General features: G+C 43.7%; 1 protein-coding gene across 2 annotated transcripts in view; it reads right to left on the bottom strand.

The window, feature by feature from the left end:
* LOC121002046 (aromatic-L-amino-acid decarboxylase-like) overlaps positions 1-26,541 on the bottom strand; it is a 320,554-nt gene that overhangs the window by 167,125 nt on the left and 126,888 nt on the right. For both annotated transcript variants that reach the window (XM_040433347.1, XM_040433346.1), the window contains exons 8-9: positions 23,960-24,054; positions 14,102-14,169 (exon numbers count right to left, since the gene is read on the bottom strand). In XM_040433347.1, the coding sequence (XP_040289281.1) occupies positions 14,102-14,169; positions 23,960-24,054 (163 nt within the window). The remainder of the gene's footprint in view (positions 1-14,101; positions 14,170-23,959; positions 24,055-26,541) is intronic.

Raw genomic sequence — 26,541 nt, 5'->3', positions numbered from 1 at the left:
TACACCATCTATCACGGTAACATTTTCGTGAGCACTCATGAGAGTGGGGTCTCTCAATTGCTCTGTACCAAAGTTACCCCGAGACACCCCTAAGTCCAACACATTTTCCCCAGTTGGGGAAGCTTCTTCTTCACCAGCTAACATCTGCAATGGAAAAGTGTCATTATCAGGTACGTCACATAACCCCATATTTTCATCAGACATTTCAGTTACCATGACATCTTCCTTTTGCATCTTATCGGCACCATTGTTTTCAATGGTCTTTTCCTGTAAACCATTGGATTCAATGGGCCCCTCATAGCAATGATTATTTAAAGGAGACGGCACAGATTCTGCAGGAATGTTTCTCTTCTCCCACAACTTCCAAAACAAGGGGAAGTCCCGGCCCAATATCATATCATGCATAAGTCTTTTTACGAACCGACTTCATAGGATACAGTCCCAGCCGGAGTCTCCAGCTTAACGCAAGCCACCGGGTATGATTTTGCATCCCCATGGATGCACAGCACACTTACTCTTTTGTCCGGCACATAATTACCAGCCACGAAGCTGGCATGCACTAAGGTGACCAGACTACCGGAGTCCAACAGAGCCCTGACGGAGCAGTCATTTATCATCAGGGTACACATCTGCGGCTCAGTCTCTAGTCCTGGGGAGGCCGCACACACTGGCACCGCATACAGCGACTGTCTCCGGCTCCTGGCACACTCCATGCGCTCTGAGGTCAGAGGGCAATAGGCAGCAATGTGTCCCCACTCACGGCACCTCCAGCACTGGGTCGCCCCAGGTCTTCTAGGTGAGAAAACCTCTCTGGGTCCCGACTGCCCGGGAGACTCAGTCTTATGCCCACGCCCCACCTCTAGATCCTTATTCTCTCTTGCACCTTTCCACACACTCCCAATAACCGGAACTCTCTTACCCACAGATGACACAGGTCGGGCACTCCGGGGAGGTGTTGGTGTGGTAGGGACATCACGGAGGTAGTCCTCAGTCGACAGGAACCTTTCCACCAGGTTTACGAGCTGATCCGCAGTTATAGGGTCTCCATGTCCGACCCACCGTTGCAGCTCCGCTGGGAGGGCTCTAAAGTAGTGATCCGCCATTACTTTCTCCACAATCTAGTCTGGTGTAGAAGTCTCAGGTTCCAGCCACTTCCGTACAAGATGGAGGAGGTCAAACATCTGAGATCGGGCAGGCTTGTCCATGGTGTAGCTCCACGTGTGGACCCTCCGGGCACGAACCGCTGGTGTAACGCCCAAACGAGCCAGGATCTCTATTTTTAATTTGACATAGTCCCGGACATCCTGCTCCCTGAGGTCATAGTAGGCCTTTTGTGGTTCGCCGGACAAAAAGGGCGCAAGGACCATTGCCCACTCTGCTATTGGCAGCCTTTCTCTTTCCGCCACCCTCTCAAATACGGTCTCGATATCATCATCAAGTGTCAGTTTTTGCAAGGCCCGCTGCACAACCCTCCTCACATTCAAAGTCTCTAGGGGGCTTACCTCCACTTGTGGGGCTGGAGTTACAGCAGTCTCTCTTATTGCAGCAATCTGCTCCATCAACAAACGATTAGTTTCCTGCTGCTGTGCCATGGCCTGTTGTTGCTGAGCATTAGCTTGTTGTTGCTGCGCATTAGTCTGTTGTTGGACACGTAAGGCTTCTTCGTGTCTTTTTATCCTCAGCATGTCTTTTCCTTTCCTCCAGATTGGCCTGTAACTACATCTTCATCATTTCCTCCATGGTATTTGGCGAATTTTGTAAAGCTGCAGCAGCTTTTAAGGAGGTACGCCTGCCCGCATCCGACACCAATTGTAAGGGGTTACACTCTCAGGCTGGGCGGCGATGACAGATTCTCTTGCAGACCACAGGGTTAAAGTCCAAGTACTGCTTTATTTATCACACTCCGGCAATACAGGCAATCCCAGGTATAATTTACTGGGTAAGGTGAAGGACCAGCACCACAAAACATAAACCAAACTGAAATAAACACCTGCCCGTCTGGGCCCTGGCTAATACAGTAAGGATCCTAGCTCACCTATTGAGCACAGGTCACACAGAGAACTCAGCTTCTTTAGCCAGCAGCTCAGCCATCTTCCAAGGCTTTCTCCAGGTTTTCTCCAGGCTTTCTCCAGGCTTTCTGCAGGCTTTCCTCTCCCCAGACTGACTGCATGGACTGTGCTTTATTTCCCCTTGATGATCCCAGCTGGCTTCAGCTGGGATCCCTCAGGCTAGGGGAAAACCTGTCCTGGATTTTACTTACCTCGCCCAGTTGAGGAAGCTGGGTGGGATATACACCCCCTCCAGGACTTTACCATACACCTTTCTGTTCACCTTACCACTATATATATATATATATATATACATACACTGCTCAAAAAAATAAAGGGAACACAAAAATAACACATCCTAGATCTGAGTTAATTAAATATTCTTCTGAAATACTTTGTTCTTTACATAGTTGAATGTGCTGACAACAAAATCACACAAAAATAAAAAAATGGAAATCAAATTTTTCAACCCATGGAGGTCTGGATTTGGAGTCACACTCAAAATTAAAGTGGAAAAACACACTATAGGCTGATCCAACTTTGATGTAATGTCCTTAAAACAAGTCAAAATGAGGCTCAGTAGTGTGTGTGGCCTCCACGTGCCTGTATGACCTCCCTACAACGCCTGTTCATGCTCCTGATGAGGTGGCGGACGGTCTCCTGATGGATCTCCTCCAAGACCTGGACTAAAGCATCTGCCAACTCCTGGACAGTCTGTGGTGCAACGTGACGTTGGTGGATAGAGCGAGACATGATGTCCCAGATGTGCTGAATTGGATTCAGGTCTGGGGAACGGGTGGGCCAGTCCATAGCATCAATGCCTTCATCTTGCAGGAACTGCTGACACACTCCAGCCACATGAGGTATAGCATTGTCTTGCATTAGGAGGATGTCACAACCAGACAGCTGAGAAGCGCTCACAGGAGCTTCTCAGATCCTCCTCCTTGAATTTCTTTGTTTTGGTTTAGTTTCTCATCTCGTTAGTCTATCTCAGCTGTCATGCAGTTAGACTGATCGCTACCCTTTAAGTTCCTCCCCATAATGCAGTAGTGTGCGGCTGATACAACTTCCTGGAGTGTGTGTGCATGCTGTTCCCAGTTCCCAGTTCCCAGTCGTCAGTCGTCATTCGTCTGCAAGATAAGTGCTGTTTATGTATTTATGATTTTGTCTTTTCTGGATCCAGGTGACCCTGACTCCCTCCGTGTCAGTGTAGGGAGCCGGTGGTCGTGTCCCTTCACTATTGTAGGGTCTTCAGGTAATAGATAGCCGAGGAACGTGGATATGCGGCCATCCACCTTTGGGGTGTTCGCATAGGCTGAGCAGTGAGGGAGAGCGGCAGGTCTATTGCAGGGGTCTCCCTTTGTTCCTTAGTTGTGGATCCAGAGAGACATTGTTTATATGGTATTGTCTTGTTTCCTGTACACCATCCGTGACATTATCAGCCGCCAAAACCGTCTCAAGCATGGATCCGGTTTCACTTTTGGCTGAACGCTTTCAGGGTCTTTCTTTGGAGGTAGCTGATCTCCGTAAGATTTTTTCTCAGTTTCAAGTGACCGGTTCAGCTTGCGTTCATGGAGTTTGTGCTGAGCCTAAGATCTCGCTCCCGGATACGTTCTCCGGGGGTAGTGAGAATTTTGTGCGTTTTAGAGAGGTTTGCAAACTCCATTTTCGCCTTCTTCCCCATTCTTCTGGTGATGAAGAACGGAGGGTGGGGATCATTATATCGCTGCTCAGGGGTAACGCTCAGTCCTGGGCCTTTTCGCTGCCGGAGGGGGCACGGCCCCTTCGTTCAGTGGATGATTTCTTTTTAGCCCTGGGTCAGATATATGATGATCCGGATCGTATTGCTCTGGCTGAGTCTAGACTACGTCTGTTATGCCAGGGTAAACAATCCGCAGAGATATACTGTTCAGAATTTCGGAGATGGGCAGCTGATACTGGTTGGAATGATGCTGCACTCCGAAGTCAATTTTGCTATGGTCTTTCAGAGGGATTGAAAGATGCATTTGCCTTTCATGAAAGACCTACCTCCTTGGATTCTGCTATGTCTCAGGCTGTTCGTATTGACAGGCGTCTTAGAGAGAGAGGAGAGATCTCTCCTTCCTGTCATACTCAGTCCCGGGACAGTGCAGCGGTCTCATTCTGTGCACAGGGGTCTCAGTCGCTGTCAGCCCCTTCTGAGCAGGAGTCCATGCAGCTGGGGTTGATTGCCTCTGACAATAGAGTTCAGGGTTTACCTCCGCACAGGGAGTATGATTGCCCTATTAATCTCATCCCAGGCGCCAAGCTGCCTAAATATCGTTTATACAATCTCTCCCAACCTGAGAGGGTCGCTATGCGGGCTTATATCTCTGAGAGTCTGAGAAAAGGACACATACGACCCTCGAAGTCACCTGTTGCCGCTGGCTTTTTCTTTGTTAAGAAAAAAGATGGTTCTTTAAGACCTTGTCTGGATTTCAGGGAGCTGAACAGTATCACTATTCGTGATCCTTATCCGCTTCCTCTGATCCCGGACCTGTTTAACCAGGTTGTTGGGGCTAAAGTCTTTTCCAAATTAGACCTAAGAGGGGCATACAACCTGGTTAGGGTCAGAGAAGGAGACGAATGGAAGACGGCTTTCAATACCCCTGAGGGCCATTTTGAGAATTTGGTTATGCCTTTTGGTTTGATGAATGCCCCAGCCGTTTTTCAGCATTTCGTCAACAGCATTTTTTATCATTTAATGGGAAAATTTGTATTAGTGTATTTGGATGACATTTTGATTTTTTCTCCTGATTTCAAGACTCATAAGGAACACTTACGTCAGGTCTTGCTCATCCTGCGGGAGAATAAATTATACGCGAAACTGAAAAAATGTGTGTTTGCGGTTCCAGAAATCCAATTTCTGGGGTTTCTTGTCTCCGCTTCTGGTTTGAAGCGGAGACAAGAAACCCCAGAAATTGGATTTCTGGAACCGCAAACACACATTTTTCCAGTTTCGCGTATAATTTATGTGCTTGAGTGGGAGCTTCCTGAGAATCAGAAGGTGCTGATGCGTTTTTTGGGCTTTGCCAATTATTACAGGAAATTTATTTTGAATTATTCCTCTGTCGTTAAACCACTCACTGATATAACCAGAAAGGGGGTAGATTTTTCTTCCTGGTCGGTAGAGGCGCGTAAGGCCTTTTCTAATATCAAGGAGAGTTTTGCTTCCGCTCCCATCCTAGTACAACCTGATATTTCGTTACCCTTCATAGTTGAGGTTGATGCTTCTGAGGTAGGGGTGGGTGCGGTCTTGTCTCAGGGTTCCTCTCCTGCCAAATGGCAACCGTGTGCCTTTTTCTCAAAGAAACTCTCCTCCGCAGAGAGAAATTATGATGTGGGAGATAGGGAATTGTTGGCCATCAAGTTGGCTTTTGAGGAATGGCGCCATTGGCTAGAGGGAGCCAGACACCCTATTACCGTGTTTACTGACCATAAAAATCTGGCCTACTTGGAGTCAGCCAAGCGTCTGAACCCGAGACAGGCCAGATGGTCTTTGTTCTTTTCAAGGTTTAATTTTGTTGTTACGTTCCGCCCTGGGGTTAAGAATATGAAGGCAGATGCCCTGTCACGTTGTTTTCCGGGAGGTGGGAATTTTGAAGACCCGGGTCCCATTTTGGCTGAAGGTGTGGTGGTCTCTGCTCTTTTTCCTGAATTGGAGGCAGAGGTGCAGGCAGCCCAGTCAGAAGCTCCTGATCTTTGTCCTCCTGGGAGGTTGTTTGTGCCTCTCGCTTTGAGACACAAGATTTTTAAAGAACACCACGACACGGTTCTTGCTGGGCACCCGGGGGCAAGAGCCACACTGGATCTCATCGCTCGGAGATTCTGGTGGCCTGTGCTTCGTAAGTCGGTTGAGGGTTTTGTGGCAGCTTGCGAGACTTGCGCTCGTGCCAAGGTCCCTCATTCACGGCCATCAGGTCCTCTCCTTCCTTTGCCCATTCCTTCCCGTCCTTGGACACATCTGTCCATGGACTTCATAACGGACTTGCCTCGTTCCTCGGGGAAGTCTGTGATTCTGGTGGTGGTGGACCGTTTTAGCAAAATGGTGCATTTTATCCCTTTTCCTGGTTTGCCTAATGCTAAGACGCTGGCGCAGGCATTTATTGACCACATTGTCAAATTGCATGGGATTCCTTCAGACATAGTCTCTGATAGGGGCACGCAGTTTGTTTCCAGATTCTGGAAGGCTTTCTGTTCTCGCTTGGGGGTTCGGTTGTCATTCTCTTCTGCTTTCCATCCGCAGTCGAATGGCCAGACAGAGCGCGTCAATCAGAATCTGGAGACATATCTGCGCTGTTTTGTGGCAGGGAATCAGGAGGATTGGTGTTCTTTTTTGTCCCTTGCTGAGTTTGCTTTAAATAACCGTCGTCAGGAGTCCTCTGATAAGTCACCATTTTTTGGTGCATATGGGTTCCATCCGCAGTTTGGGACTTTCTCGGGAGAGGGCTCTTCTGGTTTGCCTGATGAGGACAGATTCTCCTCGTCTTTGTCATCTATTTGGCAAAAGATTCAGGATAATCTAAAGAGCATGAGTGAGAGATATAAGCGTGTGGCGGATAAGAGACGTGTGCCTGGTCCGGACCTGAATGTTGGTGATCTGGTGTGGTTGTCTACCAAGAATATCAAATTGAAGGTTCCCTCCTGGAAGTTGGGTCCTAGGTTTATTGGGCCTTACAAGATCCTGTCTGTCATCAATCCTGTTGCCTACCGTCTTGATCTTCCTCAGACTTGGAAGATCCATAATGTTTTTCATAAGTCCTTATTGAAACCTTATGTTCAACCTATTGTACCCTCGCCTTTGCCTCCTCCTCCGATTATGGTTGATGGAAATCTTGAATTTCAGGTCTCTAGGATTGTGGATTCTCGTCTTGTCCGCGGTTCCCTCCAGTACCTCGTTCATTGGGAGGGTTATGGTCCTGAGGAGAGGATGTGGGTCCCAGTGATGGACATTAAGGCCTCTCGTCTCATCAGGGCTTTCCATAGGTCCCATCCTGAGAAGGTGGGCCCTGAGTGTCCGGAGTCCACTCCTAGAGGGAGGGGTACTGTCACAGCCAGACAGCTGAGAAGCGCTCACAGGAGCTTCTCAGATCCTCCTCCTTGAATTTCTTTGTTTTGGTTTAGTTTCTCATCTCGTTAGTCTATCTCAGCTGTCATGCAGTTAGACTGATCGCTACCCTTTAAGTTCCTCCCCATAATGCAGTAGTGTGCGGCTGATACAACTTCCTGGAGTGTGTGTGCATGCTGTTCCCAGTTCCCAGTTCCCTGTTCCCAGTCGTCATTCGTCTGCAAGATAAGTGCTGTTTATGTATTTATGATTTTGTCTTTTCTGGATCCAGGTGACCCTGACTCCCTCCGTGTCAGTGTAGGGAGCCGGTGGTCGTGTCCCTTCACTATTGTAGGGTCTTCAGGTAATAGATAGCCGAGGAATGTGGATATGCGGCCATCCACCTTTGGGGTGTTCGCATAGGCTGAGCAGTGAGGGAGAGCGGCAGGTCTATTGCAGGGGTCTCCCTTTGTTCCTTAGTTGTGGATCCAGAGAGACATTGTTTATATGGTATTGTCTTGTTTCCTGTACACCATCCGTGACAGAGGAACCCAGGGCCAACCGCACCAGCATATGGTCTCACAAGGGGTCTGAGGATCTCATCTCGGTACCTAATGGCAGTCAGGCTACCTCTGGCGAGCACATGGAGGGCTGTGCGGCCCTCCAAAGAAATGCCACCCCACACCATTACTGACCCAATGCCAAACCGGTCATGCTGGAGGATGTTGCAGGCAGCAGAACGTTCTCCACGGCGTCTCCAGACTCTGTCACGTCTGTCACATGTGCTCAGTGTGAACCTGCTTTCATCTGTGAAGAGCACAGGGCGTCAGTGGCGGATTTGCCAATCTTGGTGTTCTCTGGCAAATGCCAAACGTCCTGCACGGTGTTGGGCTGTAAGCACAACCCCCACCTGTGGACGTCGGGCCCTCATATCACCCTCATGGAGTGTGTTTCTGACTGTTTGAGCAGACACATGCACATTTGTGGCCTGCTGGAGGTCATTTTGCAGGGCTCTGGCAGTGCTCCTCCTGTTCCTCCTTGCACAAAGGCGGAGGTAGCAGTCCTGCTGCTGGGTTGTTGCCCTCCTACGGCCTCCGCCACGTCTCCTGATGTACTGGACTGTCTCCTGGTAGTGCCTCCATGCTTTGGACACTACGCTGACAGACACAGCAAACCTTCTTGCCACAGCTCGCATTGATGTGCCATCCTGGATAAGCTGCACTACCTGAGCCACTTGTGTGGGTTGTAGACTCCGTCTCATGCTACCACTAGAGTGAAAGCACCGCCAGCATTCAAAAGTGACCAAAACATCAGCCATGAAGCATAGGAACTGAGAAGTGGTCTGTGGTTACCACCTGCAGAACCACTCCTTTATTGGGGGTGTCTTGCTAATTGCCTATAATTTCCACCTGTTGTCTATCCCATTTGCACAACAGCATGTGAAATTGATTGTCACTCAGTGTTGCTTCCTGAGTGGACAGTTTGATTTCACAGAAGTGTGATTGACTTGGAGTTACATTGTGTTGTTTAAGTGTTCCCTTTATTTTTTTGAGCAGTGTATATACACGCACACACACATACACACACACACATGAAACTCGAAAAATTTCAGTAATGAAACTTAAAAGGTGAAACTAATATACAGTATGAGAGACTCATTACATGCAAAGCAAGATATTTCAAGCCTTTATTTGTTATAATTTGGATGATTATGGCTTACCGCTTAAGAAACCCCAAAGTCTCAATTTTGAGAAACCCTTTGCTCAAGGGATATGGATTAATTAGCTGACTAGAGCGTGACACTTTGAGCCTAGAATATTGAACCTTTTCACTAAATTCTAATGTTAAACTGCATTAATGTAATTCCTTTTAATTTGCATTACTGAAATAAATGGACTTTTGCACGATATTCAAATTTTTCGAGTTTCACCTGTATATACACACACACACACACCTGGTATTAGTTATACTGTATATCTTATACCAGCTGTACATATATAATTATGTACTGAGGATACCCAGGTTATACCTGCCTGCTCAATATCACTATATACAAGATGTATAACTTATACTGGCTGTACATACTGTATTTTTCGCTTTATAAGATGCACCTGATAAGCCACACCTAGATTTTTGAGAAGGAAAATAAGAAAAGAAATTTGGTGTGCTTTTGGTGGGTTTTGAACTAATGGTGGTCTGTGGATGACGCGCTGTTATGGGGGCATCTGTGGATGACGCACTGCTATGGGGGGCGATTTGTGGATGATGCACTGTTATGGGGGGGCGATCTGTGGATGACACTGTTATGGGGGGGGCGATCTGTGGATGACACTGTTAAGGGGGGGCGATCTGTGGATGACACTGTTATGGGGGGGATCTGTGGATGACACTGTTATGGGGGGTGATCTGTGGATGACACTGTTATGGGGGCGATCTGTGGATGACACTGTTATGGGGGGGATCTGTGGATGACACTGTTATGGGGGGGTTCTGTGGATGACACTGTTATGGGGGGGCGATCTGTGGATGACACTGTTATGGGGGGGCGATCTGTGGATGACACTGTTATGGGGGGGCGATCTGTGGATGACACTGTTATGGGGGGGCGATCTGTGGATGACACTGTTATGGGGGGCGATCTGTGGATGACACTGTTATGGGGGGCGATCTGTGGATGACACTGTTATGGAGGGATCTGTGGATGACACTGTTATGGGGGGGATCTGTGGATGACACTGTTATGGGGGGATCTGTGGATGACACATGATCACCTCTGTCTCTTCTCATGTCCCTGTGTAAATAGTGACCCCCATTACACCGGGCTCCGCTCACAGCAGTCTTCATATGTAAAGTCTAATCATGTAATCCTCAACCAGTGGCTCTGCTTTGTTAAACTACGGTAATAGTCTGCAGTAGTACTCACTATCAAACTAGCAGGCAGTCCGGCAGTGTAAAGTCACTCGCTCACGCTCTTGCTCCGCCAGCTTTATTAATGAACTGGGAGGAGCATGACAGAGTGAGTGACGTTACGCTGCCGGCCTGCTAGTTTGATAGTGAGTACTATTACAGACAGTTACCGTTTAACAAAGCAGGATTGAGGATTACATTACTAGACTTTACATATGAAAACTGCTATGAGCGGGGCCCGGTGTAATGAGTACAGTGACTGCACCGGGCCCTGCCAGGAGTGCAACAGTTGCTGGCCTCCAGCCCCTCCTCCCACCCCGCGTGATAGAGCTCTGATACATCGCAGGCCGCGTTGTGCGGCGTAGCGGACAGTGATGTATCAGTGTCAGCAATGTAAAAATTGCACCATTCGCTTTATAAGACGCACTGCCATTCCCCACCCCCCCCCCCCCCCTATTGGGGGGAAAAGTGCATCTTCTAAAGCGAAAAATACAGTATATAATTATATACAAGAGATACCCAGGTTTACCAGCATGGTACATATCACTATATACAAGATGTATAATTTATATCAGAAGTACATACATAATTATATTATGCATCTTCTAGTGTATAGTATATAAATCTTACAGAGTTCTTGTTTTATAGATTGTTTCCATTATGTGCCTAGCAGTATCTGTATATTGTAGTATCGTGCACCCCATAGTATGGAACTTTTGTTGGTCACTGTCCCCAGTATGATGTTCTCTTTTGGGGGTTCGGCAAGTGGCCACCCTAGGCACCATCCGCATCTATAGCTGATCAGCTGCACCAGCAATGGAGATCTAAATCATGCTGTGGGCACTGCTGTCAGCTAATGCAGTGCGCTCCCTGTGCTCATCAGCGCCAGCAGCTTGCTCCTGAAGTCTGTGCTCCACTAGGGCGAGAATCACTGGATGCTTTCACTTGCAGCCAGCCAGCGCCCTGCCCTGTTCTCAAAGCTCTCGGGCCCAGCAGTTATCCCCACCCCCTAGTGTTGTCACCTGGGGGGGAGTTGACATGACAAACTTAGTTGCCTGCCAAAGCCGCTATTAGTGAGTGGAGGTGTGGCATGTCTGTAGTGAATAGGCTTTCTTAAGTTCTACTCTGGTCTTCTCTGGGCTCTCCTGGCACCTGGGTCACTAGTTACAGCCCGTAAGTTTGGGGACAAGTGACAATGCAGTAAGTGATGTGGTTAGGAATGGTGTTTATTATTCTAATGTTCAATTCCAGTGCAGTACATGGCTGCCTCTTTGTGATATATATTTCAGCTATGCAGCATACATAACCATATATAATATATGTTAGAGCCTGACAGGCTTATACATATAATATATTGGCATGTATGCTGCATAGCTGAATATATATATATATATATATATATATATATGTATTATATTATATATGTATATGGCAGCCTTTAAAAAATATATATGGTATATATTAGTTGGAAGGCTGCCATGGGCATTCTAAAAAATAAATAAAATAAATCAGCCCCTCCAATGCAGCTCAACTCCGATCAGATTGCTCCTCCCTCCCGTCATCCCTTCCAACATAGAGTCCCAGAAGCAAAGTGTAAAAGTGTACATAAACGAGCTTCATCTAATCTCATTCACATTGCTTGTACTGTATTAAGCTGTGGTTTTTTCACACAAGATTTCATGGAGAAAAATCGGATGCTATCCACATTGTATGCAGGTAGCCTAATGCTAGCCAGTGCAAAAAAAAAAAAAAGTAAAAAAGCCAGAATTGCTTCTTAGGGATTTGTCAAAACTGGGCTAGCTGCCTATAGCAACCAATGAGATTTCACCTTTTATTTTCCAAAGGAGCTCTAAATAATGGAATTATCCTCATGCATTCTGAATGGAGAGTAATCCGTTCAGGATGCATCAGGATGTCTTCAGTTCAGTCTTTTTGACTGTTCAGGATGGAGAAAATACCACAGCATGCTGCGGTTTTATCTCCGGCCAAAAAACACTTGCCTGAATGCCGTATCCGTTTTGTTTTTTTTCCATAGGAATGTATTAGTGCCAGATCCGGCATTAAAAATTCCGGAATGCCGGATCCGTCCTTCCGGTCTGCGCAGACCGGTAAAAATGTGAAAAAAAATTATAGAAACGGATCCATTTGTATGACAGATGTATCCGTTCTTGCAATGCATTTGAGACGTATCCACAGCCGGATCGTCTACAAATGCTGTCTGTTTGCATGCAGATTGCCGGCAGTTCTGGGGACGGAACCGCTTGCCGGATTACTCTGCCTCAAGTGTGAAAGTACCCTTAGCTTTGTTATGTCTGGAAACAAAATTAACAAAAAAAATTCAGAAAAAAAGAAAATTTTCCCCCTTTTTAACATTTTCCGGAGTATAAAAATAAAAACACCAAATAAAAACACATAAAAATAACAAAATAAAAATTATAAAAATAAGGCCCCATGTATCACAGATTTTTTTTTTATAATTTACTTAAAATATGCATGTAAAAAAGATGGAAATGCGCCTAGTCAGGAAGGGGGGGGGGGGGGCAGGGGCGTAGCTATACGGGGTGCAGAGGTAGCAGTCGCTACCAGGCCCAGGAGCCTGAGGGGCCCAAAGACCCTTGTGCTACATAAGACACTGGCATTATAGAAAGTGCATGCTGTCAAGTTACACCTCTGGCTGGAGGGAAGGGGTTAGGTCAAGAATTTGGCATGAGGGAGTGCCCTTCCAATGTTTGCCTCAGGCACCAGGAAGGCTACGTGCTCCACTGCCCCTTTCCAACAAGCACTGAGGGAAGGGGGGCCCAAGCTGAACTCTTGCACTAGGGCCCATGAGCTTTTAGCTACGCCCCTGGAGGGGGGTGTATAGGCAGGTCTTGAACTACTTAAAGCGCTGCTGGACAAAACTGTAAGCAGTAAATGTTATTAAAAGAAAAATCTCACAGTACAGTACTTATGGGGTCATTTATCAAACTGGTGTAAAGTAGAACTGGCTTAGTTGCCCATAGCAACCAGATTCCACCTTCCATTTTTGACAGCTACTTTGGAAAATGAAAGGTGGAATCTGATTGGTTGCTATGGGCAACTAATCCAGTTTTCCTTTACACCAGTTTTGGCAAACTTCCTCCACGGTATGTTTTATAAAGGTAAGTGTACGGACCATCCTTGACTATCCTTTAACTATATTTGTGAGCGAAATATTACATTTATACATATTAGGCTACTTTCACATCTGCGTTTTCCCTTTCTGCTATTGAGAGCCGTCATAGAATCTTAATAGCGGGGGAAACGCTTCAGTTTTGTCCCCATTCATTGTTAATGGGGACTGAACTGAACGAAATGGAATTTACCAGAATGCATTCCGTTACGTTTGGTTGCGTCCTCATTGTGGACAGAATAACACTGGAGGCAGAGTTTTTCTGTCCACGATGTGGTACGGAGCAAGATGGATCAGTCATGACTCACAATGTAAGGCTTGTTCACACGACCGTGCTGTTTTTTGAGGTCTGCAAATTGCGGATCCGCAAAAACGGATGCCGCCCGTGTGCCTTCCGCAATTTGCGGAATGGAACAGGAGGCCCATTATAGAAATGCCTATTCTTGTCCGCAAAACGAACAAGAATAGGACAGGACTCATAATTTTTGCTGGGCCACTCTGTGTGCTGTCCGCATCTTTTTGGGACCCATTGAAATGAATGGCTCCGTATACAGACCGTATGCGGAACGCAGAAAACGGCCTGTATACGGAATGCAAAATACGTTTGTGTGAACGAGCCCTAAGTCAATGGGGACAGATCCGTTTTCTCTGACACAATAGAAAAAGGATCCGTCCCCCCCATTGACTTTCAATGGAGTTCATGACAGATCAGTCTTTGCCATGTTAAAGATCATACAACCGGCTCCGTTCATAACAGATGCAGACGGTTGTATTATCGTGATAGAAGCGTTTTTGCTGATCCATGACGAATCCGGCAAAAACACTGGTGCTCCATAGAAATGAATGGGACCTCCACTAAACTGTGAAAAATGACGGAACGGACGCGGATGCACACAACGGGCGTGTGCATGAGGCCTTATTGTAACTTACCAAAATGCAGAGCAGTCAAAGTTGACCAGAAGCCACTTGTGAGGATTAAAGTTAAAAGAATCTGCAAACTGAATTGACAAAAAGGAGAACATTTGGTAACTATATTAAAAAGAATTGCACAACATTAACATTATATTTATAACAAACTAGATGGGAATAGACCATTGACTACATACCTGTTTTGTTACTAGAGATCTTTACAAAGGAGGAGACTTACCAAGAAGCACTATAAAGGTTGGAGATGATTGGGAAGCTATTGAATTTTTACACTGTTGACACATGCTACTCTGGATTTAACATCTAGGTGCATTCATTTCCTTCAGTATTCAATACACTTAATTAAATGGAAGAATGACCAGGAAATTGAAGCTGGTGAAATCACATGGGCCATCAGATTATATTGCTTTTTTTTTTATATGTTGTCACCACAGGGGTTTTCTCTGTTTCATAACCTAGGGACACATCTATGCTTATCAGACAAACTAAAGCTTACTCAGGATATTAAAGTTTCATATCGCCAAACCCATACTGTATACTGTGGTCATGCAGCATAAATTAGGAGGGAAGGATTCATATGGATGGCTATGAAGTTTGAGTTATCAGTGCCAACTACTGCAGCATGGACAAAACCAACATTGTCAAAAGGAGATGAAGGGGCAAGCATGAGTGTCTGGGCACTGTAAAGGTGGCCATACACCAGTGATGTCCAATCTGCGATTCTCCAACTATTGCAAAACTACAACTCCCATCAACCCCTGATAGCTGCATGCTGTCAGAACATGATGCGAGTTGTGGTTTTGCAACAGCTGGAGAGCCACAGGTTAGGGGACATTGCCATTCACATTATAAAGGAATAGGTTTATAGTTGAACGGCATTTGAACAAACCATGATCTGGTTGAACGATCATTTCATAAACAGTCATACACATTTTAGTCCATGAATGAAACTTCTTTTGTTCAACTATTGGCCGAAAATTTCAAACACAGCCATCTTTTTTTCAGAAGATTGCCATCTGCATTAGTTGGCTCAAACTATAGTTAAATTAAAGCAGATGTACAATATTTTTGGCTGAAGTAGTCCATTTGAACTTCGGACTAATGTCCATGACCACCATAAGGCTGGCCATGGACATTAGATTGCTGTTGGCTGAATGCCTGACCATCCAATACACTGCATGCTCGGCTTGAGAGGGATGAGATAGAAATTTGCTGAGGAAAAATAAAACTTATACAGTTGAAATCCAACTGTCCGATCTTTATGTCCCTGACATCTGCTATCAGGTGGTCTCAAATAGGAGGGTTTGGCTGATAAACATCTAATGTGTATGGCCAGTTTAAAATGGTTGTAAAGGTTCTAATTAGAGATGAGAGAATTGATTCTAACTAATCAAATTAATTAAAAATCTGCCTCCTAGAGCACTGAGGGGTTGGCCCCGGTGCTCAAGGCTACCCCCCTCCACCTTGATTGATAGGGCCATACTTGTCATCTCACCCTGTTAATCTCATGACAGCACCATTACTTTGACGCTAGTGCAGAAGATTTACTGCTGCCATCTGAGCAGAGCAGATACCCACTATGCATGTCCCGCTGATTACTTGGTATACCCAGAAGGGCAAGCAGCTTCTTCTGTGCCGCCTCCACTTCCAGGTGTACCATCAGATGTCAGTGACACGTGGTCATATACTGCCTATTTAAAGACTTGACGGATATGGGTAACCTAATTACATGAGGGTCATGTTAGGGCTCTTTCACACCTGCGTTATTGTCTTCCGGCATAGAGTTCCGTCGTCGGGGCTCTATGCCGGAAGAATCCTGATCAGGATTATCCTAATGCATTCTGAATGGAGAGAAATCCGTTCAGGATGCATCAGGATGTCTTCAGTTCCGGAACGGAACGTTTTTTGGCCGGAGAAAATACCGCAGCATGCTGCGCTTTTTGCTCCGGCCAAAAATCCGGAACACTTGCCGCAAGGCCGGATCCGGAATTAATGCCCATTAAAAGGCATTGATCCGGATCCGGCCTTAAGCTAAACGTCGTTTCGGCGCATTGCCGCATCCGACATTTAGCTTTTTCAGAGTGGTTACCATGGCTCCCGGGACGCTAAAGTCCTGGCAGCCATGGTAAAGTGTAGTGGGGAGCGGGGAGCAGTGTACTTACCGTCCGTGCGGCTCCCCGGGCGCTCCAGAGTGACGTCAGGGCGCCCCAAGCTCATGGATCATGTGATCACATGGATCACGTCATCCATGCGCATGGGGCGCTCTGACGTCATTCTGGAGCGCCCGGGGAGCCGCACGGACGGTAAGTATACTGCTCCCCCGCTCCCCGCTCCTACTATGGCAGCCAGGACTTTAATAGCGTCCTGGGTGCCATAGTAACACTGAACGCATTTGGAAGACGGTTCCGTCTTCAAATGCTTTCAGTACACTTGCGTTTTTCCGGATCCGGGGTGTAATTCCGGCAAGTGGAGTACACGCCGGATCCGGACAACGCAAGTGTGAAAGAGGCCTAACTGTACATGTTTTATAAAATACATATGAATTAAAAAAAAAAATAAAGGTGTAAAGTAGCAACCAGTTTCCACCTTTAATTTTCCAAAGGAGCTGCCAAAAATGAAAGGTGGAATCTAATTAGGTTTCTTTAGGCAACTAAGCCAGTTCTACTTTACACCAGTTACCCCTTAGTTGTCATTTTCTTTTTTTGTATTTTTGGGTCCTGTAAAGGTACTTTAATGTTACACTCAATACTTTTTTTTATTAAAATGTTATGAATGCCAGTTTATTCTGCCTGTGTATCCAGTGCCTTGCAAAAGTATTCACCCCCTTGACTTTTTTTGTATTTTGGTGCCTCACAAGCTGGAATTAACATGGATTGTTTGAGGATTTGCATCATTTAATTTACAGAACATGCCCACAACTTTGAAGATGTTTTTTTATTTATTGTGAAGCAAACAAAAAGGACAAAATAACAGAAAAAGTCAATGTGCATTCACCCCCCTAAAGTCAATACTCTGTAGAGCCACCTTTTGCGGCAATCACAGCTACAAGTCACTTTGGATAAGTCTCTATGAGCTTGCCACTGGGATTTTTGCCCATTCCTCCTTGCAAAACTGCTCCAGCTCCTTCAAGTTGGATGGTTTGCACTCATGAACAGCAATCTTTAAGTCTGACCACAGATTTTCTATTGGATTGAGATCTGGGCTTTGACTAGGCCATTCCAACACATTTACATGTCTCCCCTTAAACCATTCAAGTGTTGCTTTAGCAGTTTCCACCTTTAGAAGTTTCCACCTTTAATTTTCCAAAGGAGCTGCCAAAAATGAAAGGTGGAATCTAATTAGGTTTCTTTAGGCAACTAAGCCAGTTCTACTTTACACCAGTTACCCCTTAGTTGTCATTTTCTTTTTTTGTATTTTTGGGTCCTGTAAAGGTACTTTAATGTTACACTCAATACTTTTTTTTATTAAAATGTTATGAATGCCAGTTTATTCTGCCTGTGTATCCAGTGCCTTGCAAAAGTATTCACCCCCTTGACTTTTTTTGTATTTTGGTGCCTCACAAGCTGGAATTAACATGGATTGTTTGAGGATTTGCATCATTTAATTTACAGAACATGCCCACAACTTTGAAGATGTTTTTTTATTTATTGTGAAGCAAACAAAAAGGACAAAATAACAGAAAAAGTCAATGTGCATTCACCCCCCTAAAGTCAATACTCTGTAGAGCCACCTTTTGCGGCAATCACAGCTACAAGTCACTTTGGATAAGTCTCTATGAGCTTGCCACTGGGATTTTTGCCCATTCCTCCTTGCAAAACTGCTCCAGCTCCTTCAAGTTGGATGGTTTGCACTCATGAACAGCAATCTTTAAGTCTGACCACAGATTTTCTATTGGATTGAGATCTGGGCTTTGACTAGGCCATTCCAACACATTTACATGTCTCCCCTTAAACCATTCAAGTGTTGCTTTAGCAGTGTGTTTGGGGTCATTGTCCTTCTGGAAGGTGAACCTCCGTCCTAGCCTCAAATCACGCACAGAGTGGTACAGGTTTTGCTTAAGAATATCCGTGTATTTAGCGCCATCCATCTTTCCCTCAACTCTGACCAGTTTCCCAGTTCCGGCTGCTAAAAAAAACATCCCCACAGCATGATGCTGCCCCAACCATGTTTCACTGTGAGGATGGTGTTCTTTGGGTGATGTGATGTGTTGGGTTTGTGCAAGACATAGCGTTTTTTTTGATGGTCGAAAAGTTAAATTTTATTCTTATCAGACCAGAGCACCTTCCTCCATACATTTTGGGAGTCTCCCACATGCCTTTTCGGAAGCTCACAACATGCCTTTTTGTTTTTAGCTGAAAGTAATGGCTTTCTTCTGGCCACTCTGCCATAAAGCCCAACTCTATGGAGCGTACGGCTTATTGTTGTCCTATGTATAGATACTCCAGTCTCTGCTGTGGAACTCTGCAGCTCCCCCAGGGTTACCTTAGGTCTCTGTGCTGCCTCTCTGATTATTGCCCTCCTTGCCCGGTCCGTGAGTTTTGGTGGGCGGCCGTCTCTTGGCAGGTTTGCTGTTGTGCCATGTTCTTTCCATTTGGTTATGATAGATTTGATGGTGCTCCTGGGGATCATCAAAGATTTGGATTTTTTTTTTTTTTATAACCTAACCCTGACTTGTACTTCTCAACAACATTGTCCCTTACTTGTTTGGAGAGTTTCTTGGTCTTAATGGCAGTGTTTGGTTAGTGATGCCTCTTGCTTAGGTGTTGTAGTCTCTGGGGCCTTTCAAAAAAGGTGTGTATATGTAATGACAAATCATGTGACACTTAGACTGCATACAGGTAGACATCATTTCACTAATTATGTGACTTCTGAAGGTAATTGGTTGCACCGGAGCTTTTTATGGGCTTCCTAACAAAGGGGGTGAATACATACGCACATGCCAATTTTCAGTTTTCAATTTCTAAACAATAGATTTATTTATATATTTTTCTCAGTTTACTTCACTAACTTGAACTATTGTGTTCTAATCTATCACATAAAATTCAGATTAACAAAACACTGAACTTAAGGCTGTGATGTAACAATATGTTAAAAGTCAAGGGGGGTAAATACTTTTGCAAGGCACTGTATAAATATGCAGCCTTTAGTTTCCTATCCCCCTCTTTGTACAATGCAGCAATCAGACTTTTTTTTTACGGTTAAATGAAAGGATCTGCACTATTACCTTGATGTAATAGTGTGTCATGGTGTCTAAAGTACCAAGGGTTTGATATGGTTGTACAAATGTTAAAGGCTTTGTGGCAATTTTTTTATTTTTATTATTGCATTGTACTTTTGAGCTAAAATAGTTTTTTCAACTGTTCTTTATTAAAAACATGGAATCTTTTTTGTGTACGCAGGTGACATGCTCTAGTAGCAGCCTGTGGATTTTTTGTGTTTTCCATCATTTGAGGGGCTGACGGGACCTTATCTCTGCTCTCTGACATTATAAACACTCATTATAGCTCAGTTCTTATGTACTGATAGAATGTGGCTTAAATAAGTGTTTATGACCTCTTAGTAGTTTAGAGATAAGGTTTATTAGATGACCAGCACAAAGTGAAAGTGAAAGTACCAGTCACACAATTCGAAAGACCATTAACCCGTTGTGACAGAATGGCTCAATATTTTTAATAATGGTCAATTGAAAATATGATTTTTAGACAAAAATGAGTAAAGTGTAATCAAACAAATTGCCTCCAAAGGTGTACATAGCCTTAAAAGATGGCTCCAGAAAAGGTATTATCATATCAAAACTGTTAATACCTGCATTAAGGGGTTGTCTCACTTCAGTAAATTGTATTTATCCAGCTGATTGGTGGAGGGTGCTCCTTCTGTCCTTTGATCTGAGCCCCCACAAGCTCATATCAGTTCCCATGAAAGCCTAGGGCCTTGTAAAGCCTCCCAGAACTTTCATGGCTAACTGCCTGAAAAGCCACACACAAGGCACAGCTTCTTAGGCAGCATTCAGAATTCCATAGTCTACTTAGTATTCTATTGAAGTCTATGGGACAAGCGATCAGAAGATTGAATGTTCAAGTTCCTTAACCACCTCCCGACCGCCTAACGCAGGGATGCGTCCTGCGGGCGGCCGGGTTATTCCTCCTGGACGCATATACACATCATCTTGCGTGAGCCGAGATTTCCTGTGAACGTGCGCTCACAGGAGCGCGCGTTCACAAGATCGCAAGGTAAACGAGTTGATCTACAGCCTGCCAGCAGCGATCATTCGCTGGCAGGCTGTAGATGCGATTTTTTTTAACCCCAGAAAGGTATATTAGATGCTGTTTTGTTAACAGCATCTGATATACCTGCTACCTGGTCCTCTGGTGGTCCCTTTTGCTTGGATCGACCACCAGAGGACACAGGCAGCTCTGTAAGTAGCACCAAGCACCACACTACACTACACTACACCCCCCCTGTCACTTATTAACCCCTTATTAACCCCTGATCACCGCATATAGACTCCCTGATCACCCCCTGTCATTGATCACCCCCCTGTAAGGCTCCATTCAGATGTCCGTATGTGTTTTGCGGATCCACGGATCCGCAAAACACGGACACAGGCAATGTGCTTTCCGCATTTTACGGATACGCACATTGCCAGAACTATATAGAAAATGTATTTTCTTGTCCGCAATTGCGGACAAGAATAGGACATGTTCTATAGGCTCTACGAAAAACGCAGTGTTCGCCCGATCAGGCCTGATCTTGTGCGCACACTTGCGTTCAGTCCGCTCCACCGCAGTGACAGAAATATTTTTTTTTCTGATCACTGCAAAAACACAGTAAAATCGCTGCAGCGCTATAAAGATCACTTTTGAGGGGCATGGCGAGTTCATAGAAGATTTTTGTTTTTTTGCCACAAGTTAGCGGAAATTGATTTTTTTTTTGTTTTTTGTTTTTTCTTACAAAGTCTCATATTCCACTAACTTGTGACAAAAAATAAAATCTTACATGTACTCCCCATACCCCTCACGGAATCCAAATGCGTAAAAATGCCCTGTGAAATCCTAAAGGTACTCATTGGAATTTGGGCCCCTTTGCGCATCTTGGCAAAAAAGTGTCACACATGTGGTATCGCCGTACTCAGGAGAAGTAGGACAATGTGTTTTGGGGTGTATTTTTACATATACCCATGCTGGGTGAGAGAAATATCTCTGTAAATTGACAACTTTGTATAAAAAAATTGAAAAAGTTGTCATTTACAGAGATATTTCTCACACACAGTATGTGTATATGCAAAAATACACCCCAAAACACATTGCCCTACTTCTCCTGAGTATGGTGATACCACATGTGTGACACTTTTTTGCAGCCAAGATGCGCAAAGGGGCCCAAATTCAAATGAGTACCTTTTAGGAGGGCATTTTTAGACATTTGGATTCCAGACTTCTTCTCACACTTTAAGGCCCCTAAAATGCCAGGGCAGTATAAATACCCCACAAGTGACCCCATTTTGGAAAGAAGACACCCCAAGGTATTCTGTGAGGGGCATGGCGAGTTCACGTAAAATGTTATTTTTTGTCACAAGTTAGTGGAATATGAGATTTTGTAAGAAAAAAAATTATAAGAATTTTCCGCTAACTTGTGCCAAAAAAAAACAACTTCTATGAACTCGCCATGCCCCTCACAGTATACTTTGGGGTGTCTTCTTTCCAAAATGGTGTCACTTGTGTGGGGTATTTATACTGGCCTGGTATTTTAGGGGCCCTAAAGCGTGAGAAGTAGTTTGGAATTCAAATGCGTAAAAATGCCCTGTGAAATCCTAAAGGTACTCATTGGAATTTAAGCTCCTTTGCACACCTAGGCTGCAAAAAAGTGTCACACATGTGGTTTCGCCGTACTCAGAAGAAGTAGGGCAATGTGTTTTGGGGTGTATTTTTAAATATACCCATACTGTGTGTGAGAAATATCTCTGTAAATGACAACTTTTTACATTTTTTTATACAAAGTTGTCATTTTACAGAGATATTTCTCTCACCCAGCATGGGTATATGTAAAAATACACCCCAAAACACATTGCCCTACTTCTGAGTACGGCGATACCACATGTGTGACATTTTTTTGCAGCCTAGGTGCGTAAAGGGACCGAAAGTCCAACGAGTACCTTTAGACTTTACAGGGTTGCTCACAATTTAGCCCCGCCCAAAATGCCAGAACAGTAAACACACCCCACAAATGACCCCATTTCGGAAAGTAGATACCCCAAGGTATTCACTGAGGGGCATAGTGAGTCCGTGGGAGATTTTTTTTTTTTGCCAGAAGTTAGCAGAAATGGAAACTTTATTTTATTTTTTTTCCTCAGAAAGTGTCATTTTCCGCTAACTTGTGAAAAAAAATTAAATCATACATGAACTCACCATGCCCCTCCGCAAATAATTTGGGCTGTCTTCTTTCTAAAATGGGGTCATTTGGGGGGTATTTATACTATCCTTTCATTCTAGCACCTCAAGAAACATGACAGGTGCTCAGAAAGTCAGAGCTGCTTCAAAATGCGGAAATTCAAATTTTTGTACCATAGTTTGTAAACGCTATAACTTTTGCGCAAACCAATAAATATACACTTATTGGATTTTTTTTTTATCAAAGACATGTAGCACAATAAATTCTGACACAAACTTGTATAGAAATGTAATTATATTTGAACAATTTTACCAGAAAAAGTTAAAAATACACTTTTTTTGAGAAAATTGCGGTCTATTTTGATTAATATCAGAAAAACGAAAAATGTCAGCAGCAATCAAATACCACCAAAAGAAATCTGTATTTGTGAGAAGAAAAGGAGGTAAAATTGATTTGGGTGCAAAGTTGCATGACCGAGCAATAAACCGTTAAAGTTGTGAAGTGCCGATTTGTAAAAAAGGGCCTGGTCACTAGGGGGTATAAACCTGTGGTCCTTAAGTGGTTAAGAGGGCAAAAATTCTCCCCTTTCCCAATTTTACATCTAAAAATAAACACACAAAAAAAAAATAAACAAAATAGGTATCGATGTGTGAACTTAGTGTTCAAGTTTGGCATACAAGGTTCAGGTTATCTAAGAATTTTGTTATGGATTCCACTACCACAGACCATATAAGTTATGGTCCATGGTAGCGGAATCCATAACGGAATTCTTAGATAACCCAAACCTTGTACACCGAACTTGAAACACAAAGTTCGCTCAACACGATGTGTCCGAAAATATTTTTTCTGCATAATGAACACCATAATGGGGGGGGACTGGGGGGACGACAATTTACAATTTTTGGTCACCTTGGCCTTCCAAAAAATTAAATTAAAAGTGATCAAAAAGTCATATATAGCACCAGTAAAAACTAAAATTTACACTGAAAGCTCTCATACAGCTCTGCAGACAAATAACCTGGGTCGAAGAACCCTAGAGATGCAAAAAGAATGGGTAAAAACAACAATGGGCAAAAAATGCTTGTGTATCTTTCATTTCATATTTCCCAGAGACTTAGCTGGAGCTGGAATTTGTGCACCGAATACATCAAGAACCCATTTTTTATCCATCTATTTGCATCTACTTCTGCATTTGGCTCAAAAACTGCATCAAAATCTGTCTGTGCGATTCCAGCCTATAGCCTCATTCACATGTCAGTGTTTTGGTCAGTGATTTCCATCAGTGATTGTGAACAAAAAACAGGATTGGAGCCTCCACAGAGATAAGGTATAGGGGAAAGATCTGCACCTGTATTTTATTTTTATTTTTTTTATTTTTTTTTATTTCTGGGAGTGCTGGGGGTTGTTGATAACTGGATTATGCTATACCATAGACTGAGGCAAAATAAGCAAATGTTTGGTCTTTGCTATACTCACCTCTACACCTTTCATAAGATATCTATTTTCTGGACAAATAAAGGCACTTCCTGCATATGCAGCATCAATATGGAGCCACATTTTTTCTGCATTACCTGTAGGGGAAAAATTGTTGATGCATAATATGTATTCATCAATCCAGTTGGGTAAAATTATAGCAGATAAACCTCATAAGGCAATGAGCCTATTACCTTACTCTGGATCAGCAGAGGGAAAACAAAGTTCTAATATTCCCCACTACCTCTTTCCTTGATCCACTTCCCTCATCCCTTGGTTAAACTTGATGGACATACAGTACAGACACACCTTCTCATTCAAAGAGTTTTCTTTATTTTCATGACTATGAAAATTGTAGATTCACACTGAAGGCATCAAAACTATGAATTAACACATGTGGAATTATATACATAACAAACAAGTGTGAAAGAACTTTAAATATGTAATATTCTAGGTTCTTCAAAGTAGCCACCTTTTGCTTTGATTACTGCTTTGCACACTCTTGGCATTCTCTTGATGAGCTTCAAGAGGTAGTCCCCTGAAATGGTTTTCACTTCATAGGTGTTCCCTGTCAGGTTTAATAAGTGGGATTTCTTGCCTTATAAATGGGGTTGGGACCATCAGTTGCATTGAGGAGAAGTGAGGTGGATACACAGCTGATAGTCCTACTGAATAGACTGTTAAAATTTGTATTATGGCAAGAAAAAAGCATCTAAGTAAAGAAAAACGAGTGGCCATCATTACTTTAAGAAATGAAGGTCAGTCAGTCAGCCGAAAAATTGGGAAAACTTTGAAAGTAAGGGCTATTTGACCATGAAGGAGAGTGATGGAGTGCTGCGCCAGATGACCTGGCCTCCACAGTCACCGGACCTGAACCCAATCGAGATGGTTTGGGGTGAGCTGGACCGCAGAGTGAAGGCAAAAGGGCCAACAAGTGCTAAGCATCTCTGGGAACTCCTTCAAGACTGTTGGAAGACCATTTCAGGGGACTACCTCTTGAAGCTCATCAAGAGAATGCCAAGAGTGTGCAAAGCAGTAATCAAAGCAAAAGGTGGCTACTTTGAAGAACCTAGAATATGACATATTTTCAGTTGTTTCACACTTGTTTGTTATGTATATAATTCCACATGTGTTAATTCATAGTTTTGATTCCTTCATAGTCATGAAAATAAAGAAAACTCTTTGAATGAGAAGGTGTGTCCAAACTTTTGGTCTGTACTGTATGTCATTTTTCAACTGTACTATGTAATTATTATGTATGGTCCTAAAATAACCAACTGGTAAAATTATAATGATGGATACACAATGGGACAGATTGACTAATGCTGTTTTAGACTAGACAGTCTTAATTCCTTCCGGACGCAGCCATTTTCCTTCTTTTTACTCCCTGCTTTACAGGAGCCAGAACTTTAAAATATATTTTAAACATAGTTTTACTTTCTAATGGCACCATTTAATATTGCATACCGTGTAGTGAGAAACTGGAAAACATTTTTTAAATGGGTTTAGTTTGCATTCATTATGTGGTAAAGATTAGATGTTAACGGGGTTGTTCCATGGCAAAAAAAGCAGTTTTCAAACCAACCTCTGGATCAGAATTTTGTAATTACATGTAATTTTTCAAATCTAGTATAGCCAACAATATATAGCCTATTCAATAAAATGTATCTGCATAGCACCACCTGAACACCTGTATGTTCTTTTCCTTTCTCTGTCCACCTCGCTGAGGTGGACACATATACTCAGTTCCATCCTTCAACTGTCACCAGCTGTTGAAGTTGTGGCAGTTACAGGGAGAGAACTACAGCAGAAAGGATACACCTCAGCTGCAGAAGAAAGCTGTCAGCTTGATATATGGTAAATATAGGAGGGCAAAAGGAGCAATAAATGGGGAGACAGGGTTGTTCTAACTTTGTTAAAAATATACTGTCATGTACTATATGATATCTGATTTTCATTTTTACATTAATCATGGGTACCTCTTTAAATTTGTTGCGTGGGTCAGCAGGATTGCAGGGATACCAAACTTTAATTTAATTATATTTTAATACATTTACCGTAAAAAGTAAAATTAAAACTTTGAAAAACACTTTCTGTGCATCATCATATTCTGACAACCTTACCTTTTGTTATATTTGTGTCTACAGATCTGTTAAAGGGCTTATTCTTTTGTGGGGCACTCTGTAGTATTTATTGATACCATTTTGATACAGTATGTATGTATATGTATTCAACCCATTTTTTGGAAAGTGAAACAACCAAATTATGATGATTACACTTATCGGTAATCAGATTTTCCAGACCCCACGACAGCACCACAGAAAGAGACAGGATCTGCCCCCAGGGACAGGAAACCTACAGAATAAAAAGGTGGAGCCTCTCTACCCCTTTAGTGGATTTTAGAGCAAGAGAGGGACTCCTACCTTAGTTAATCACATTTATAATAAACCAATTATATTTTGATTTTTTTAATTTTTTTCACCCAGTGTCTATGATAGAAAAGAGGTAAGAAAACAGGGAGGGAATAAGGAAGGGTGCTGTCATGGGCTCTGGAAAATCCAATTACCGGTAAGTGTAATCATAAT

This window comes from Bufo bufo, chromosome 5 (assembly GCF_905171765.1).
Source record: "Bufo bufo chromosome 5, aBufBuf1.1, whole genome shotgun sequence".
Classification (NCBI taxonomy): Eukaryota; Metazoa; Chordata; class Amphibia; order Anura; family Bufonidae; genus Bufo; species Bufo bufo.
This window is presented reverse-complemented; position numbering and strand designations above follow the sequence as displayed.